The sequence below is a fragment of the Prionailurus viverrinus genome, unplaced genomic scaffold (genome assembly GCF_022837055.1).
Source record: "Prionailurus viverrinus isolate Anna unplaced genomic scaffold, UM_Priviv_1.0 scaffold_50, whole genome shotgun sequence".
Taxonomy (NCBI): Eukaryota; Metazoa; Chordata; class Mammalia; order Carnivora; family Felidae; genus Prionailurus; species Prionailurus viverrinus.
In genome coordinates, this window is record NW_025927613.1 from 1267476 (window position 1) to 1286892 (window position 19417).

The 19417-nt window shown below is 41.7% G+C and overlaps 1 protein-coding gene across 2 annotated transcripts in view; it reads right to left on the minus strand.

The window, feature by feature from the left end:
* The window catches only part of SNX27 (sorting nexin 27), a 71435-nt gene extending 55637 nt beyond the window's left edge, over nucleotides 1–15798 (minus strand). The window contains exon 1 of one of the 2 annotated variants that reach the window (XM_047847907.1): nucleotides 15277–15798. In XM_047847907.1, the coding sequence (XP_047703863.1) occupies nucleotides 15277–15587 (311 nt within the window). In that variant the 5' untranslated portion in view covers nucleotides 15588–15798. The remainder of the gene's footprint in view (nucleotides 1–15276) is intronic. The other variant, XM_047847909.1, reaches the window with a different exon arrangement.
* Between the last annotated feature and the right edge of the window lie 3619 nt (nucleotides 15799–19417).

Below are 19417 nucleotides of genomic sequence, written 5' to 3' on the forward strand. Positions count from 1 at the left end.
TGTGCTCCTTGGTATTTACCTAAAGGAGCTGAAAATTTATGGGGCGCCTGGGTGGCTCAGTCGGTTAAGCGTCCAACTTTGGCTGAGATCATGATCTCATGGTTTCATGGGTTCGAGCCCTGTGTCCGGCTCTGAGCTGACAGCTCAGAGCCTGCAGTCTGCTTCAGATTCTGTGTTTCCCTCTCTCTCTCTGTCCCTCCCCCACTCTCATGCTCTGTCTTTGTCTTTCAAAAATAAATAATAAGGGGCGTCTGGGTGGCGCAGTCGGTTAAGCGTCCGACTTCAGCCAGGTCACGATCTTGCGGTCCGTGAGTTCGAGCCCCGCGTCAGGCTCTGGGCTGATGGCTCAGAGCCTGGAGCCTGTTTCCGATTCTGTGTCTCCCTCTCTCTCTGCCCCTCCCCCATTCATGCTCTGTCTCTCTCTGTCCCAAAAATAAATAAACGTTGAAAAAAAAAAAAAATAAATAAATAATAAGAAAAGGTTTAAAAAAATTTTTAAAAAAAGAAAATTTATGTCTACACAAAAACCTATAAACAGATGTTTACAGAAGTTTTATTCATAATTACCAAAAACTGAGAAACAACCAAATATCCTTCAGTAGAGGAATGGATAAACCCAGACAATGGAATATTAAAGTTTATTTTTGAAAGACAGAGAGCATGAGCCGGGGAGGGACAGAGAGAGAGGGAGAGAGAGAATCCCAAACAGGCTCCATGCTGTCAGTGCAGAGCCCAACACAAGGCTCAAACTCACAAACTGTGAGATGACCTGGGCCAAAACCAAGAGTCGGACACTTAGCCAACTGAGCCACCCAGGTGCCTCCCCGCACAATGGAATATTATTCAGCACTAGAAAGAAATGAACATCAAGCCATGAAAAGATATAAAGGAAACTTAAATGTATATTACTAAGTGAAAGAAGACAGCCTAAAAAGGCTAAACACTTTATGATTCCCACTATGTGACATTCTGGAAGAGGCAAAACTATGGAGAAAGGTAAAAAGGTCAGTAGTCACTAGGGCTCAGGGGAAGAGAGGAATGAATAAGCAGAGCATAGAGGATTTTTAGGGCAGTGAAACTACTCTGTGTACTATAATGGTGGATACAGGTCATTAAAATTTGTCCAAACCCAAAGAATGTACAATACCAAGGATGTACCTAAGGTAAACTATGGCCTCTGGGTGACAATGATGTATCAATGTAGGTTCATCAATTATAATAAATGAGCCCCTGTGGTGGGGGATGTTTATAATGGGGGAGGCTATACATGTATGGGGTAGGAGGTATATAGAAGTCTCTGAATCTGTTCCAGTTTTGCTGTGAAACTAAAACTACTTTAAAACAGAAAAACTGGGGCGCGTGGGTGGCTCAGTCGGTTAAGTGGCCGACTTCGGCTCAGGTCATGATCTCGCGGTCCGTGAGTTCGAGCCCCGCGTCAGGCTCTGTGCTGACGGCTCAGAGCCTGGAGCCTGTTTCAAATTCTGTGTCTCCCTCTCTCTCTCTGACCCTCCCCCGTTCATGCTCTGTCTCTCTCTGTCTCAAAAATAAATAAACGTTAAAAAAAAAAAATTTTTTAAATAAAACAGAAAAACAACTAAATGTTTTAAATTTTAAAAATCAAGAACGAAATCTCAAAAAAATATATGCAAAAGTGGATCTCACCTTAGATGTCAAACACTGAAATTCCAGATCAGAAGACTAGAACTCTATCATGACTCCTTAGTAAATAATTCAATAACAAGATGGAGTGTGCTATTCTATTTCTGTCATGAAAATCAAACCAAGATATGAAATCTTCAAGTCAAAAAAAAATGCTACAACTTAGGGGTGCCTGGTTGGGTCAGTCAGTACAGCATGCAACTCTTCATCTTGGGGTTATAAGTCTGGGCCCCACATTGGGCGTAAAGATTACTTAAAAAAATAATGATTTTAAAAAGCTAGAAAAAAAATGCCACAGCTTAAAAGAGTTAAACAGTATTTTATTTCCACTTAGGAAGCTAGATTCACAAAATAATTTCAAGAGTCCCTATTTCTTTCCCTGTCCATCAATTAGAAAAACAAAAACAAAAACAAAAACTATCTTTCCTCTCCTCCGTTAGGATTTAATGTAACCATTTTCCAGCCTGAACAACCGCTGAATATAACTGAGCAGAAAACTACATCAGGGTCTCAAAATTACAATCAATTTGCTTTTTCTTCTTGATTTTTAAGAGCATTATCATGTAATGTAATAATTCTGACAAATTATTTGTTACTAGGAAAAGAAAATATTAAAAGTAAAATGTCTGGACTCAAACTATAGCCAAAAACAAAAAAAAGCAAAAAACAAACAAAAAACCTCACCATGGGGAGCCTGGGTGGCTCAGTCATTTGAGTATCCGACTACTGATTTCAGCTCAGGTCATGATCTCATGGTTCATGGGATTGAGACCCTTGTTGGGCTCCATACTGGCAGCAGGGAGCCTGCTTGGGATTCTCTCTCTCCCTGTCTCTCTTGTTCTAAGCTTATCTTTGGTTAATGAGGGGAAAAAACAAAAAATGTCAACTACGTGTAAACCAAATTAAATGATTTCCAGCATTCTATGCAAAGCCCTAGCTCACAAATTCCTTGGTGTATTAAGTATCAAAAGCAAAATTCAATATTTATACCAACATTTTAAACCACTTATACCCAGGAATTTTAACACTGGGCAAAAGAGAGTATTAATAACAATAAAATATGGCTCTGACAAAGTTGAGAAACAGAGAAGTGTGTCAATCACGTCTGATCTTCCCAAAGAGAGAAAAAAATAATAAGTACCTTGTCAAATAAGCTGCTTATCATCAACTGGACTCTTCACCCTTAGCTGGGTGTTCTATTCACAGAGAATACTGCCCAAGGCAGGAAAAGTACAAATAAGGCACACATGTATTTCAACCTTAATACCTCCTGCCAGAAGTAATAAGGGCTTATTACTTGGGAAGAAGTAACAGATTCCTCAAACTTTCTAATTCAAGGCAATTCAGTATACAAATATTACCTATGCAAGTAGATTTATTTTTGAAAAAAGTATAAAAAGGCTTTAAGATATTTTTAAAATAGGTATAGCTATTCGAAAAAAGCTCATTGTTATTCAATAATTACATATAAGGCCTATGTAACCACTAGTCCCCAAGAATACAAACAAACTTGTTCATTTCCCTCCTTAACAGAACCCCAGTCTTATTTTAAAACAGCCTTCCAGAGGAAAAAAAAAAAAAAAAGAGAGAGAGGTTAGAGTGGGAGAGAGACAAAGCATAAGAGACTCTTAAAAACTGAGAATAAACTGAGGGCTGATGGGGGGTAGGAGGGAGGGGAGGGTGGGTAATGGGCATTGAAGAGGGCATCTTTTGGGATGAGCACTGGGTGTTGTATGGAAACCAATTTGACAATAAATTTCATATATTTAAAAAAATTTTTAAAATAAAAATAAAACAGCCTTCCAGGGGTGCCTGGGTGGGTGGCTCAGTCGGTCAAGCGTCCAACTTCAGCTCAGGTCATGATCTCATGGTTTTTGAGTTCGAGCCCCGTGTGGGGCTCTCCGCTGTCAGTGCAGAGCCCGATTCATATCCTTTGTCTCCCTCTCTCCACTCCTACTCCACCCTCTCTCTCTTAAAAATAAAAAAAAATAAAAAAAAAAAACAAAAAAAAAAAAAACCCAGGGGTGCCTGGGTGGATCAGTCGGTTGAGCGTCCGACTTCGGCTCAGGTCATGATCTCGTGGTCTGTGAGTTCAAGCCCCGCGTCGGGTTCTGTGCTGACAGCTCAGAACCTGGAGCCTGCTTCGGATTTTGTGTGTGTGTCTCTCTCTCTGACCCTCCCCCCATTCATGCTGTCTCTCTCTGTCTCAAAAATAAATAAAACATTAAAAAAAAAAAAACCCAACCTCCTATATTTAAATCATTTAGGCTATAGACCTGTGTTCTAGGTTGCTAAGACACACCTAGTTTATATCTGTTGTCCTGGAATAATTAAGTCCTCTTTCATTTTCAAGTGCCTTGGTTTGGGTGATAAATTACATAATCCTTATAGTTTTAGTACATTTTGTCTGGGAGACTTCTGCTAAAATGCACAAGGTTCCTGGGCACTTGCATTTACTAATTTAGATAACTAAGGGCAGAAAAGTACCTAGGGGGATTTAAGGATAATTGTTCATCCCATTGGCAGACTAGAAGAGGAGAGGAAGGTTGAGACTTCAGGTCAACTGGGCTTAAGAAATGACCTGAGGCTTCTGTCCTTCCTCCCCTGCCAACCCCAGTCCAGGCAGGTACCATCTTTATTTCCTTGGCCCTCCCAAGGTTTACTCCAACAACAAACTGTTAATCTTCCCATTCCCCACCATACCATAAATTTCCTAAAGGCAAGGACTACATGTTATTCAGCTTTCTATCCGTGTCTAATCCCGTGTTCATCAGGTAGGAAGCGCTCATTAAAATTTTTGCCTGAATGAATGAAAAAAAATCATTAAGGCTAGCACAAAAAACATTCAATAATGGTTTTCCTCCATGCACTCCTTATTTTTAACTTTTACATTGGTTTCAGTGTTTAGGGGGAAGTACTAAAACCATTATGCAAGTTCTACATTTTTCAAGTTTTAGTATTAGTGATCATTTTGTTTTCTATTATAGGAGGTAATAAAAATAATGCTTAAGAGTAAAATATGGCATTCAATTATGTAAGCAATTTCAAAGTGGGGCTATGTTTTCTTTTATTCAAATATGTTGAAAATAAAAGTAACTAAATTGTTTTTATTAATTTTTTAAAATATAAACACTGACTCCAAGGATAGCAAATGAGGTCAGAAGGAGTAAGAAATAAACATGCTGATATTTAAAAAGCAAGTCTATATTTCATGTGAATTCTGGGAATAATCTATTGTAATTACACTGTTTCATCTCATGAAAACTAAATGCACCACACTTGGTATGAAAAAATTTAAGCACAATAGGTTCCTTCACATGACAGATATGAATTACCAATAAGGTATTAAAGAAAGTTCTGATACTAAAACTATATACAATATTGACTTATTTTGATAGGATTTTGTTTTTAAATTTTTGTCTTTAAACATATGATCAACAAGTAGCAACTCATGGTTCTCCTGAAATGTAAGGCTGGATGTGAAAATGGGTTACTTCTTTATGCTGTGGGATGATGAATGTTAGGGGTAAGAAAGCTACTAGTTTCTTTAGCCTGACAGCCTCCTCAGTACACTATTGCTGAGAACTTCTCCCTCAGTTATGCACCAGAAAACAAACATAATTAGTCCTAAATCATTTCCAACACCAACTCAAGAGTTTGAGATCTGCTATATTTTGAACCACTGCCTACATGGCAAATTTAAATGCCACACCCAGATGTTTTTAATTTGGTATACTGATCACAATGAAAGTTAATTAAAGAATAAAATCCACCAGCTTTATCAACAACCTTAGTTTGCAAGTGACATAAATTACAAAAGATGGAATCTTAATTTTTTTAAGTTCTATTTCATGACTATTTCTGGATTACTACATAATGTGTTTTAAAGCATGACTCCACATGACTCCTCCTGTGATCTGTTCTAGGATAACAGCCTGCACCCTGAATCCCAATACTTATCTCCTAAATATTCAATTACTCTCAAGAGGTACTATACATGAGTGCACAAACAAAAGTGTAAATCTATCACTACTGGGGGGAAAAAAGGCTCAAAATACCTTCACCTATGACAGCCTTTAAAAATTAGTAACAACAACAACATTTAGTTATTAAAAGATATACTTTTGAAGGGATATAGCCCTTTAGCAGTCAAATAACACTCTTTAATTCAAATTAATTGTGGGCAATGTCTTTTGGAAGCTGAGGAACACAGACTACAGCTTCTGTAAACTGTGGTCTATTTCAACACATTGAACAAGAAGAAAGGTACAGTAAGACCTTTTCTAATCAGCAACATAAAGGACAACTGGGTATGGCAGGGAAATCTAAAGTAATCTATCAACACATAACTCGTAAAAGTGTCACACTTACTTAGATTCAAAATACCAGCTATAGAACAAAAGTCATTGCTGTTTCCAAGTAAAGACAGATGCAGGTTACATCTTTAGAAAACAGATCCAAAAAGTAGTTTTTAACCCTACCAAAATACTGGGTTAAAAAAATTCCAGTAACCCATGGTGCATTCAGTAAACAAACTACACACTTTATAAGTTACAAACTTTATAGATGATTAAACTGATCAGCAAAAGAAGTAGAAGCTTCCAAAACTTTCACATTTTCTAAGATCACCAAAAATTAACTTAATCAATCTCCCATTTAAAAAAAAATTTTTTTAACATGTATTTAGTTTTGAGAGACAGAGCATGAGTGGGGGAGGGGCAGAGAGAGAGGGAGACACAGAATCTGAAGTAGGCTCCAGGCTCTGAGCTGTCAGCACAGAGCCCAAGACTGGGCTCAAACTCATGAACCGTGAGATCATGACCTGAGCCGAAGTCGGACCCTTAACCGACTGAGCCACCCAGGCGCTTCAATCTCCCAATTTTTAAAACATGCTAAATGAACAAACTAGACAGACCTAAAAATATAAAAGTACCGCGGTCCTGGCCGGGCAGCAGGGAGATAACTTCCTGGTTTGTCCTGAATGGTTGTCTAAGAGTAATCAGTTGCTTGAGCACAGCTGGGAGAATATCCACAAGCAGCTGACTCTCTGCAGACACTCTGTAGTTTTCCAAAGAGAAGTAAACTAATTACTTGTGTTTCAAGTCCACAAAATACATAGATCTGTCAGTCTAGCTTTGCTCTGAGGTCTGACGGCTTGAGCAAAAATAAATCATTTAAAAGATGCTTTCATAACAACGGAAGTTCGTGGAAGGAAGTACACATAAGAATACTCAAATACAGTTCCTTACTCTGCAACTTTAATACCTTGTAGACAGGTGTATTTTCTCAACTATCTCAACCCTTACTTGGTTAGCAGGGAACACTGAGTAATAAACAAGAGACTACACACATACTACCTAGCATGTGACTAATAAAATACCACACAATTTAATCCTGAAGTACCCCTCGCATTACTGAGAGAAAGCAAAAAGACACTTTTTAAGTGTCTCTGTAGGGGCACCTACATGGTTCAGTAGGTTAAACGTATGACTCTTAACGTCGGCTCAGGTTATTATCTCCCTCGTTTGCGAGTTTGAGCCCCGTGTCAGGCTCCTCCAGAGACAGTGAGGAGTCTGCTTGGGATTCTTTCTCTCTTCCTCTCTCTCTACCCCTTCCCCACCTGCTTAAAAAAAAAAAAAAAAAAAAAAAGGTTTTTGTATGAATTTTCATTCTGAAGGCAAACAACGGGTAAAACCTTTGTATTATGTTAAGTTGCCTGTCTGTCTTCAGTCTCCTCAACTCCCAACAATATGCTATATACAGAAACAAAAGATTTAAATTAAAGGAGGTATCTTCAAACACCATAAGCAGGGCAGAGCACACTGGACCTCCAGCATATAACGATCACTTATCAACTATAAACACAACAGTATGTATACTCACTTAACACTTGAAAGAGAAGTGGATATTCAAGAAGCTAGATTGTGAGGTAAAACACACAAAATAAAGGCAACCAGCTCCTCATCAGCTGTTCCCAGCTCTGGGTGTTAAGAGCTTAGTCGTTCTTTGTTCCCTTCTTTATATAGTACAAGACAGCCCAAGAGACTAGATGCTCTGAAATTCTTCTAATTCTAATAGTGATTTTCCTCTTTGGCCTTGGAAAAGTTAGTCAACCTCTTCAGGTAAATAATTAAATAAAAAAGTAAATTCACAGGGAGTCCTAAATATTAACACACATATTATATTCTGATCTCAAAAACAGAACAGAATCCAAATTTGGTAGCATTGCATTCAAAGCCCTTTTTATTTTTAAATTTTTTCTTAACGTCTATTCATCTTTGAGATGGAGAGAGACAGAGGGGGAGGGGCAGAGAGAGAGGGAGACACAGAATCCCAAGTAGGCTCCAGGCTCTGAGCGGTCAGCACAGAGCCTGATGCAAGATCCTGACCTATGATGAAGTCAGCCACTTAACTGCTTAACCACCGACTGAGCCACCCAGGCACCCCTCAGAGCCCTTTTTAAATATTTATTAGAGAAAGAGAAAAAACACACACGCAGCGGAGGGAGGCAGAGAGAGAGGGAGACAGAGAATCCCAAGCAGGCTCCCCACCGTCAGCACCTGACTTGGGGCTCCAACTCATGAACCACAAGACCATGACCCGAGCGGAAATCAAGAGTGAGACGCTCAACCGACTGAGCCATCCAGGTACCCCAAAGCCCTTTTTGATCTAACTTCAAGCACAACTGTCTACACATAAACAGCAACTTTAGATTCCTTGTTATCCTAAGAACTTTTCATATCTTCCTCCCTTTGGTCACACAGTTTCCTCAGCCTATGAAATCCTTCCCCCTTTTTTTGCCTACTGAAATTATACTTGTCCTTCAATCGCCATTTAAGTGCCTTAAATTGACCTATCTACCCACCAATCATTTCAAGCATATTCACTTTCCCCTTTAAACTACCATTGTATTTTTCCTTTATCTCCATTAATTCATTTTGATTTACACACAGTAAATTGTTTATATATGTACCTTCTCTGCTACAGGGAATGCAGGCCTAACGGTACAAGCCTAATGGTAATTTACACATAGTTTGTGCTTAATTATGGAACCAGACTGAACATGAGGTGATATCAGTAGGCCAACATCAGAAAAGTGATGCTCAAATTACTGTTTTTCAAACAATGGACCATAACCTAATAGTCATGAAATTCATGACTATTCATTCACCATCAGCATTCAAAAAACAAAAAATTCCAAAATACTGAACAGACTAAAAACTGTCAGGAGGCATGATACCAGTAAATACAGTTTAGTGAAACTTGTTTCACATGGATTTTTTTTTTGTATTTATATTGGGCTCTAATATAAAATGTATTTCTTACAGAGAGTTGAAAGTTTTTAAATATATATATAATGTTCATTTTTGAAAGAGAGAGAGAGAGACAGAACATGAGAGGGGGAGGAGCAGAGAGAGGAGGAGATACAGAATCTGAAGCAGGTTCCAGACTCTGAGCTTCAGCACAGAGCCCAACACGGGGCCAGAATCTACGAACCGTGAGATCATGACCTGAGCCAAAGTCAGATGCTTAACTGACTGAGCCACCCAGGCCACCCCAAGAGAATTCCAAGTTTTTAAGAAATATTTTAAAACTGTGCATTAAGCATCCAAATCTTGCTTTTGGCTCTTGTCATGATCTCACAGTCCGTGGGTTCATGCATAGCCTGCTAGAGATTCTCTCCCCATCTCTCTGCCCCTCGCCCCACCCCCTTTCTCTCAAGATAAATGAACAAACTTAAACTGCCTATATATTTTTTTCCACACATGGAGCTGGAGTCATACCACCCATACATAGGTTTTTTTTTTTTTTACAGGACTGCTAGAGCAGCACAGAAATCATCTACACAGCAGATAGTCAAAGAGAACGATTCTAAATGCCTCTAACCTAACCCACCACAATATCCAGTGTCAGAAATGCCACCATCTACCGAATAAATTCACCACAGATCATGCTCCCAAAGCACCATGCAGTGATCAAAAATTGTAAGTGTCTGCTTGTCAAGTGACCCTTTTGCTTATCCTAAGAATCACTCCCAACAGAACTTATCTTAAAAAATAATTATCCTTGAGAGCATGGTAACAAACCCTCACCTGGAACAAACTAGTCAGTGGGTGCTGACTGAACCCTTCTTCACAATCATTTAAATGACCTAGACACATCTTCATGTTACTAAACAACAGGTTTGTTCCTGGTAATGGCAATGTTGTGGAAGTGATTTCCAAGGAGAAGCTAATGGTATTTTCAAATTTAGTTTTATTTGTTTGCTACCTCAACTACCTAGGGAATTAAAAGCGTGTCCTGGGACTGCAATTACGATTATGTCAGGCTCTCCTCACTGATAACCAATAAAGATAGCAACAAACAAGGGCAAAGAATAACCACTTTGTTCCCCCGTCACCCATTCAATTTTACAACCAGAGAGACGGTAAATAAAGATATAAGACAGTTATATTTTGTAATAATAGAACCAAAGCTCAAGCTAATATCCAAGTTTATAAGGATGTGACTGAATTTTAAGTGACTATTTAGTCAAGAATAGTTGACTACTAAGAGTCAAAAATAGCTCAGAAAACAGGGACACCTTGGTGGCTCAGTCTTTTAAGCAGCCAAAACTCTTACAATTTCAGCTCAGGTCATGATCTCACAGTTGTGAGATCAAGCCCTAAGCTGGGTTCCACACTGAGCACAGAGCCTGCTTGGGATTGTCTCTCTCCCTCTCTCTCTCTCTCTCTCTCTGACCCTCCCCCACTCACACTTGCTCTCAACATAAACTTAAAAAAAAAAAAAGTTAGAAAAATAGCTGAGAAAACAAAGAAATGGAAAATATACCAGATTTAAAATCCAAAGACCTGGGTTTAACTCTGGTTAACACCCATTAGTGCAACACCCAGTTTCCTCTCATAAAAAAGGGACAAATAATGCTCATACATTCATTCAGCAAGTATTTATTGAATAATACCCTCTACGTGCCATTATGTTGGCTAGGGAAACAACATAGATGAACGTCCCCAACCTCAAGGAATTTGTATTTTCCCTATCTCACAAGGCTATTGTTAAGATAAAATGTAAACACACTATGCAAACACACTACATGAAGTGCAAAGTGATATAATGATTTTATTAACTTGTTTTACCTCTTCATCACCCATCTTTACTACAACATTTAGAAAGATTCAATAAAGTCTAGATGAGCAGAGTAATAGTCCACTATCTTACTTAACTGATTTTCTAAGGGCTGGAATTCAGGAGCATAACAAATCACCATTAGTACAGTCTTTGTTCATAACTCTCAGTATAATCACGAAAATAAAATGAAACGAGAATTCAAGGCCTAGAACCTGTAGTGTCATCCAGGTCTGGGTTGGGTATGTGGGTTGTATTACCCACACCTGTCTGGCAAAGGGAGTAAAAAATAAACACTTCTAGTCTCCATGCAAGACCTACTGAATCATACAAAACCCTTAAAGGGTGAGCCCAAGAATCTACACTTTTGACAAGCACACCTAGTGATTCCTATGCTCACTAAAGCTCAAGAATCACTACCACAAAATTTTCTTTTGATTAATAACCATGATTTCAAACACTATTTCCAAAATCTATCTGGAAACTCTGGGCCAAATAGAAGTCAGCTACAAACGAGAAAGCAGTTCCTGGGAAGGTACTTAGCAGTCAACATTAAATGACTCACACTTAACTCATAAAAATACTTCTTGTGGCACCAACCTCTTTTTAATCCAAACTTTCACATAAAATGAAGCCCCACTCACCAAAAAAAAAAAAAAAAAAAAGAATGCCCATGAGATAACCCTAAATTATTAAAATTAACTCCAAATAAACAAATTTATATAGATACATATAACTTCAATTTTCTTTCTTTCTTTTTTTTTTTTTTTTTTTTTTGAGAGAGAGAGAGAGAGAAGGGGAGGGGTAGAGGGAGCAGGAGAGAGAGAGAATTTTACGCAAGCTCCACGCCCAGTGTGGAGCCCTATTCAGGGCTTGATCCCACCCAAGACCCTAGGATCAGGAGTTGGATGCTCAACAAACCTAGCCACCCAGGCCCCGCTACAGCTTCAATTTTTCTTATGGTTTAACTTTAACAAGGGGAAGATGATGGGAATATTATCTTGTAGCTATCAAGAGGAAAGGCATATACTCTACCCGGCATGAATATAATCATGATTTTGAATGCGTGCAAACCAATCTTTATCTTATTAAAGAGCACACTACCCAAATACCAAACTAGCCAAAAGACAAATATAATTCCTCAAAAATATGATGGTACCACAACCATATCCACTGTATGTTTAAACTCTCCTAAGGTCACCTCCAAGAAATCAGTCAGGAGTCCTTAGACTCCTACTTTAACCTTAAGAAAATTAACCTGAAATCAAATGTTACTTCACGTACTATATAATTAGTGCAAAGATATATTTATTTTGGTTCTATTTATTCAAAGTATCCCTCCAGGTATACAGAGATCAAAGGGAAGACATTCAATATATGCTACACTGGGAAAAATTACAAGGTGGAGACTAACATTGCTAGTAGAAATCTTACCATCTGCAATAAAATTTAGAGCCCAGAGGGCTTGTTCATACTCTAGTACCAAAGAAATTGATGTTCTTCCTTTTGTCCAAGCCTTTCGTCCCTTAAATCTCAAAGCTGCACTCTTTTTTCACACCTCACACCTCTATCAGTTGTCCAAACAACGGCAAAATATGAAAACTGGAATAATCTGTACAGAAGGAAAACACCTAAAATAGGGACAAATCTCAAACAGCAATTATCAAGGTCCAGACATGCACCTATGACTTCTTACAAACTGTGTCTACACAGTAATAATCTACCTGTGCCTAATCCTGACCCCACTTGGCACTTCATCAACATACAAAACTCTCCTGGGACAACAGAGAAGTTAACTTAAGGAACTTGGATGGGAGACAAGAGAAAAAGCTCTGAGTGCTGTCTAAAGAATGCTTTATGAAAACTAGCATCAACCTAACCAAAAGCAAAACAAGTAGCAGGCACATATATCCCTCAAGAATCATGTCTGTTTGACCTCTGATTTCTTCCTCTCACGTGAAAACCTAAGGAGATAATGGAGACTTTGGAGAAGGGAAGAGACTCTAGAACTGAGGTCTCAGAGAACTTGCTAACTTGCTTGACTCTCTGTTGCAACTATCACCATTTCCACTCCAGTAGCAGAGAAGCTTCACAGAATTTGGAAATCAAAATAGTTGGAAGGTGAGAAACCACTGCCAGTAAGACACCACCGCCTTCCAAAGAAAGGTTCTCTAAACAAAGAGGATTATTTTACCCTGCCCACTTTCTTGTCTCTTTTAAGACAAAGTTCTCCAGTCACCACCAGAATGTGCGAAAATTCAATGTTTTCTCCCTAGAAGGAGGGATGGGCCTGGACTGGAACATGGGCCTGAGGCAAGTCCTTCTACTTGCCCTAGCAGATCTGAGGTCTCCCAGTACCTAATTTAGATCTAGACTCTGCTGCAGAATCATAATAAAGGCAAAAAGCTACTATGTTCGTTCACATATATATACACATATATGTTTGAAATGGTTGATCACGTTAGCTGTAGTCTTCCTCAGTTATTTATTTTCATTTAGTTCCTTTAGCTCTTATAAAGAGCAAATGATTTAGAACTTTATCAGAAATTTACAATTTTAAATAAAGACTTCAATTTTAAATTTAAAAATAAACAAACAGCTGGATCCAAAGTTAACTTCCAAAGGGAAAGGAAAATGACAATTCCAAGAGCTTCAACCAGAAGGAAACATCAGCCACAGATTTTAAGTCATCTAGAAAGAAAAGAATTAGATGCCCAGGTATAAAGCAAAAGGTCACTACTGCATTCTTTATCTGAAGGCGCAGACGCCTGAGGATTAAGAATGTATTGCCAGAGAATAAGAAAAGAGCATACCAGACACTGATGAAAAAAGAGAGCATAAACGGAAGGTTTAATAGCTCCAGACACTTACTCTAGTGAGCCGCTCTTTCTTCAGAAGAGGAAACAGAATGAGTGGATACCGTAGAGTAAGAATGTCCAGGATAAGGGCAAGGGGCATAAGGTGGGGTGGATAAGGGGTGGATTCCTCTTTGGTCCAGATCTTCAAGATACTAACTTCTTTGAAACCCTGACCAAGCAAACCTACCATTTTACTAGAGGAGAGGCTGGAGGTTGTGGAAATTAGAAAAAACATTTATAAAAAATGAGAAAGACTTCATGAGGGCAAACCCAAGCCCTGAGGGAGAGGGCAAAAGTCTGAAAATCAAACAAGGTTCAGTAAAAAGGCGAGAGATCCAGGACTGAGGACTGCTGAGGAGAATGTTGATAATGAGAGCGTAAACCCCCCCACCAGTCCACCCGCAATCACCAAACGAATTTTTTTAATACAAAGTACAAAGTACAAAGCCACAACACCTGGATAAAAGGGTGGAGCGGGTCTGCGCGGAAACTGCAAGAAAGGCGGCATCCGGCTGGAGCTTTATAGGGATGCGGTGGGGAAGCGAGGATGGAGTGTGAGGGGGGAGGGGCTGCAGCAGGGAAGAGGATGGGTTGCAGCAGCAGAAGGGGCCTAAAAAGAGAAGGGAAAGCAGCCTGGAGGAGGAAAAGAACAGGATAAAGTCAAGCGCGGGATCACAAGAGGATAGAGCAGGAGAGAGGATGGAAAGACATGCCAGGGAAAAGGGAGGAGGCTGGAGACGCCAGAGAGGGGCATAGTTTGGGGAAGTGAAAAGGAAGGAGAGCTTCACCGTAAACTGACTTTTAGTAGGAGCATGGAGCGAGCAGGAGTGAAGACGGGGAGCCAGAACAGGGACTCTCCGAGGGATGTAGTGATGGGAGACTCTAGATTCAAAATCCTGGTGTAATACGGAAAAGAAACGACCGTGTCCAAGACACCCTCCCCCACAACCACAACCAAAACAAGGGCTTGCGAGCCAGGGTCTGAAAAGGAGGTACACTCTAGGGAGCATACATCCAAGAGGGAGGGGAGGAAAGGGACACACGGCAGGGTAGAAAAATGCAGGGGGTGCGTAACCAAAGGGAAAGGGTATCTAAGGAAAGAAAAAGGAGAGCAGCGGAAGGGTGCTGTTCCCAGGGGAAAAGTGGGAGCCGACCAGAGGTCCCGCCTACTTGGTCTAGGGGACAGAGGGGAGGTCCACAGGGGCGGCCGGCAGTAGTGGAGAACAAGAAACTATGATGCTGGAAAACTTGGGGAGGACACGACAGGGGCCGGGTCAGAAAAGGAGACGCTGTCAGCGAGGGGCAGAAAGCAGCATGCTCAGGGGGGAAGCAAAAGAGCAGAAAAGGCGGCGAAAGAATGGGGGCAGGGGTAAAGCGGCGGGGGCGCAGGGACGTAAGCTAGTTACAGGGAGGGAGGTGGGGGTCGCGGAAACCCAGTGTGCGGGGAGATGAAAGGGTCAACTCCCACGGAGGTGCGGGGTCTGAGCGGGACCGGGTCGCGAAGGCCGGTTCAGGGTCTGGGGGAGGGGGGGTGCGGCCTGAGGGCGACAGGAGTAGAGGGAGATGCAGGGACTGGCAGAGGAGACGGGGCGGGGCGGGGTGGGGTGGGGCGGCGGGCAGCCCAGATACTCACACCTCCAGGATGCGGTCCCCCTTGCGCACCCCGGCCCGGTCGGCCGCCCCCCCGGGCAGCACGGCGCTCACATGCTGCAGCGGCGCGTACAGCTCCCCGTTGATGCTCCGCAGTTGCCCGCCCTCGCTCACTTGGCCCCGCACGTTGAAGCCGTAGCCGGACTCGGACTTGACGATGCGCACGACCCGCGGGCCGCCGCCTCCCCCGCCGCCGTTCCCCGCGCAGTGGAGCCCAGAGCCCCCACCGCCGCCGCCACCTCCGTTCCTGTGAGGGGCTGAGGGGTGAATCCCTTCCCCGTCCTCGTCCGCCATCTTGCGAGCGAGCGAGCCGTACCCCCGCCCCCCTACGCCTCCACTCCCTCCCCGCGCGCGCTCGCCCTTCTCAGCAGCCGCGCGACCCCCGGAGCGCGCGCCCGCTCCGCCGCCCGCGGAACCCGAGTCGGCCACAGAGCTGCCTGGGGAGGTAAAGGGGAGGCCGGGGGCGGAGGGAAAACGGCCGGTTGGTATCCGTGGAGCCTCCTGGGAGTTGTAGTTTCTGGATGGTGGGGGCGGAGGAGGGCGCCGGGCCCCGGCGGAGGTTATGTGACACAGTTGGGGAACAAAGCCTGCCGGGAGTTGTAGTTTGAACAGCTAACCCAGCGCCGAGTCGGGCATACTGATTGAGCTCGTCACGTGGAACGAGTTTTTTTCTTCTTTCCTTTCGTAACTCCGTTCGTAGTCTTTAAAGCAATAATTTTAGGATAAATTGACGTTTGTGATTCAACAGACTTAAGTTACAGTCTTAAATGATAATAGTTCATTTGTTCAGTACCTTTTGTGTTCCCATACGTTAGTTTATTCCATGGCCCCAACAAACTTGTGAGCTGACTGGATCATGAATTCATTTGTCTGTTTCACTTATTAGGAAGCTGAACCGTAGAGAGCCCAAAGTCACCCAGCTATTAGGTAACAGGAACTAAGGCCCGGTTTTTCGCAACTTTTTTTTCATGTATTGCAACTACATAAAAACTATGCCCCAACTGTACAAAAAGCATATGTGGAGGAAACATGTCTCAGCGATTTAGAACTGGATATCAGAGGGGCCAAGTAATAATTTAAGTTGGGCAATGATTTTGAAGTTACTTTAATTTCAAATTTATTGTGTTTCTTCCAACAGCACAGTAGGATTCTTTGCCAATGGCAGCAGTTGATGTTTTTTGGCAAACTACCCAAACGCAAACTCAGTGTGCAGAATGCCAGGCAAAGGCAAGTAAAAACAGTAAGAGCAAAAATAATGAAAATAGCTTACTTAAGCAATTAGTACTCAAGACTTGTATTTGATTTTATGGTACTGATGGGCTAATGAGTTAGTCTGTTACTGTTTCGTGGATGCTGACAAAAGTCCCAGAATCCCTGGGTGGGAGACAACGGGACTGTTATGACACAGGAAGTAACATGAACTTCAGCATGTTTGTGTCAATTCCTCTTCCCCCAAGTCTATGGGAATGACACCAATGGCTCAGATGAACGCTGTGCATTTGTTTGGTGGATTTACACCACAGCTGAGAAACACTGAGCTTGGGGAACCTGCCATTTTATAGGGAAGCAGTGAGCAAACCTGTTCTTTGTGCTGGAGGGAGACATTACTTCATTCCTTAAAGTTGCTCATTATAAACACAACCCTGGGGAATGATCCTGGTAAAGAGCAGTCAGAGTCTTGAATTTTTGGCATACCCAGGAAGATGGGTAGAAGCATGACAGACTCCTGAAGGCCTGTCTCTCAACATTACCCTGTGTCAAACACTTCTAAGTGCTTTACATCTATAATCTCATTTAATCTTCACAACCCTGTAATGTGCCCTATTTATAGATGAATAAATAGGCAGAGAGAGGCCACAAAGCTAATGAACAATCCAGGAGAGGGGCACCTGGGTGGCTCCGTCAGTTGGGTGTTGACTCTTGATTTCAGCTCAGGTCATGATCTCATGGTTGGTGGGATCAAGCCCCACGTCAGGCTCCATGCTGACATGTGGAACCTGCCTGGGATTCTCTTTCTCCCCCCTCCCCACCCTTCTCCCACTCGTCGTCTCTCTCTCTCTCTCTCTCAAAAATAAATGCATAAACTTAAAAAAAAGAAGACAATCCAAGAGAAGCGACAGGAATGCATAGTTAAAAAAAAAAAACCAGTAAAAGTTAACTTGCAGAGAGAGATCTGATGACTCATAAAGCAACAGGTGGGCACTTGGGTGGCTCAGTTGGTTAAGTGTCCAACTTTGGCTGGAGTCATGATCTCCTGGTTGGTGGGTTTGAGCCCCACATCAGGCTCTGTGCTGACAGTTCAGAGCCTGGAGCCTCCTTCTGTGTCTCCCTCTCTCTCTGCCCCTTCCTCTTCCTCTCCCTCTCTCTCTCTCAAAAATAAGTAAACATTAAAAAAGATTAAAAAAAAAAAAAAAAAGCAACAGGCAACCCCCTGAAAGAATTTGTGGACTATGTACAGGTTTCCAGTAGTTGCTCAGGATGTGGGGGAGGGGAATAGTGGAATAATTAAGACATTGCAAAACTGTGGGATAAGGATTCAGTTATTAGAACATAAAAGTTAGGGGTGCCTGGGTGGCTCAGTCTGTTGAGCATCCGACTTTGGCTCACGTCATGATCTTGTGGCCTGTGAGTTCGAGCCCTGCGTGGAGCTCTGTGCTGACAGCTCGGAGCCTGGAGCCTGTTTCAGATTCTGTGTCTCCCTCTCTCTCTGACCCTCCTCCGTTAATGATCTGTCTCTCTCTGTCTCAAAAAATAAATAAACGTTAAAAAAAATTTTTTTAAAAAGAACATAGAAGTTAGTATGACCTTATTTTATAACCAAGCTAATGAAGAAGAGTGTCAATAGTTACACAACTATTACAGCAACACAGCATTACAAAGCTGCCATGTTGTGATTAGAGAGTTCTAGACTCTCTAATAGTGGCTAGGGATACAAAGATAAGTCAGATGGTATCTAAACTCCATGAAGGGCAATATGACATGGCGAAATTCACAAATGCACACATGCTTTGATCTGGCAAGTCCACTTCTAGGAATTCATTCTAAGGTCCAACATGTGTGAAGTGACATTTGTGTGAAGATAGTCGTTGCAGTATTATCTGTATTTGCAAAAGACTGGAAATAACCTAATGTTATTAGTGTTATTAATGTGTTAACTTAGGATACAACCACAATGGAAAATTGAAAACTGTAAATAAAGAATAAGGAAGCTCCGTAGGTACTGAAATGATCTGGTGGATACAGTACATAAGTGGAAACAAGGTACAGCACAGCCTGTAGAACATGACACCATTTGGTATAAAAGGGGCACCATAGGTATGTTTTCATCTGTGGAAGTATTTGTATCTCTGGAAGTATTCACCAGAAACTGCTAACATTGATTGCCTCTGGGGAAGGGGACTGGGCAGCTGGGGTGGGGACAGGGGTTGGAGGGAAACTTTTCATTGTATAGTTTTTTGTAGCTTTGGAATTTTTAGATGAATGTGTTGCCTATTCAAAAAATAAATACATAAAATATGTAGAAAGGATGAGATTGGAAGAAAAGGTGATCAGAACATCAAAATAAGAAACGAAGACACCATTACTCCTCTCAAGAACTCACTATGTAGCAAGAAAGACAGCTAAAGAAGAAATTACAACACTGGCCTTGGGTCTCTGGAGTAATGAGAGCTGTGATACAGAGACCTACACAGCTGGCAAGAGTGCCCATAGGAGCGGGGCCTTCAAAACGGAACCGCTAAACTGAGTAATCATGGGTAAGAAGGGTTAGTAAGGCAGAGAAGTATGGTGTGGAAGGGCACTTCTGACCAGGGGAACAGTGCGTTCAAACAGATTTGAAAGAGCAGGGTGCAGAGTGAAAGCCGCTGGCAGTTCGGTAGGACTGCGGCCGAGGGGACGGGGCAGGTGGGCCAGAATAAAGGGAGGTATTCAGATACTGATCATCGTGTCCAAGAGTTCGAACTTCATTCCCAAGTATTTAAGGGGCCTCTGAATACTTTTAAGCAGAGCAAACATATTACTATATTTGTGTTTCAGAATGTTCATCCTGCAGGAAGCGTGAACAAAACGAGGTCGTATCGACTGAGAAGTTGGTGGCGTGATTCCCGCGAGAATTGACGAGATCG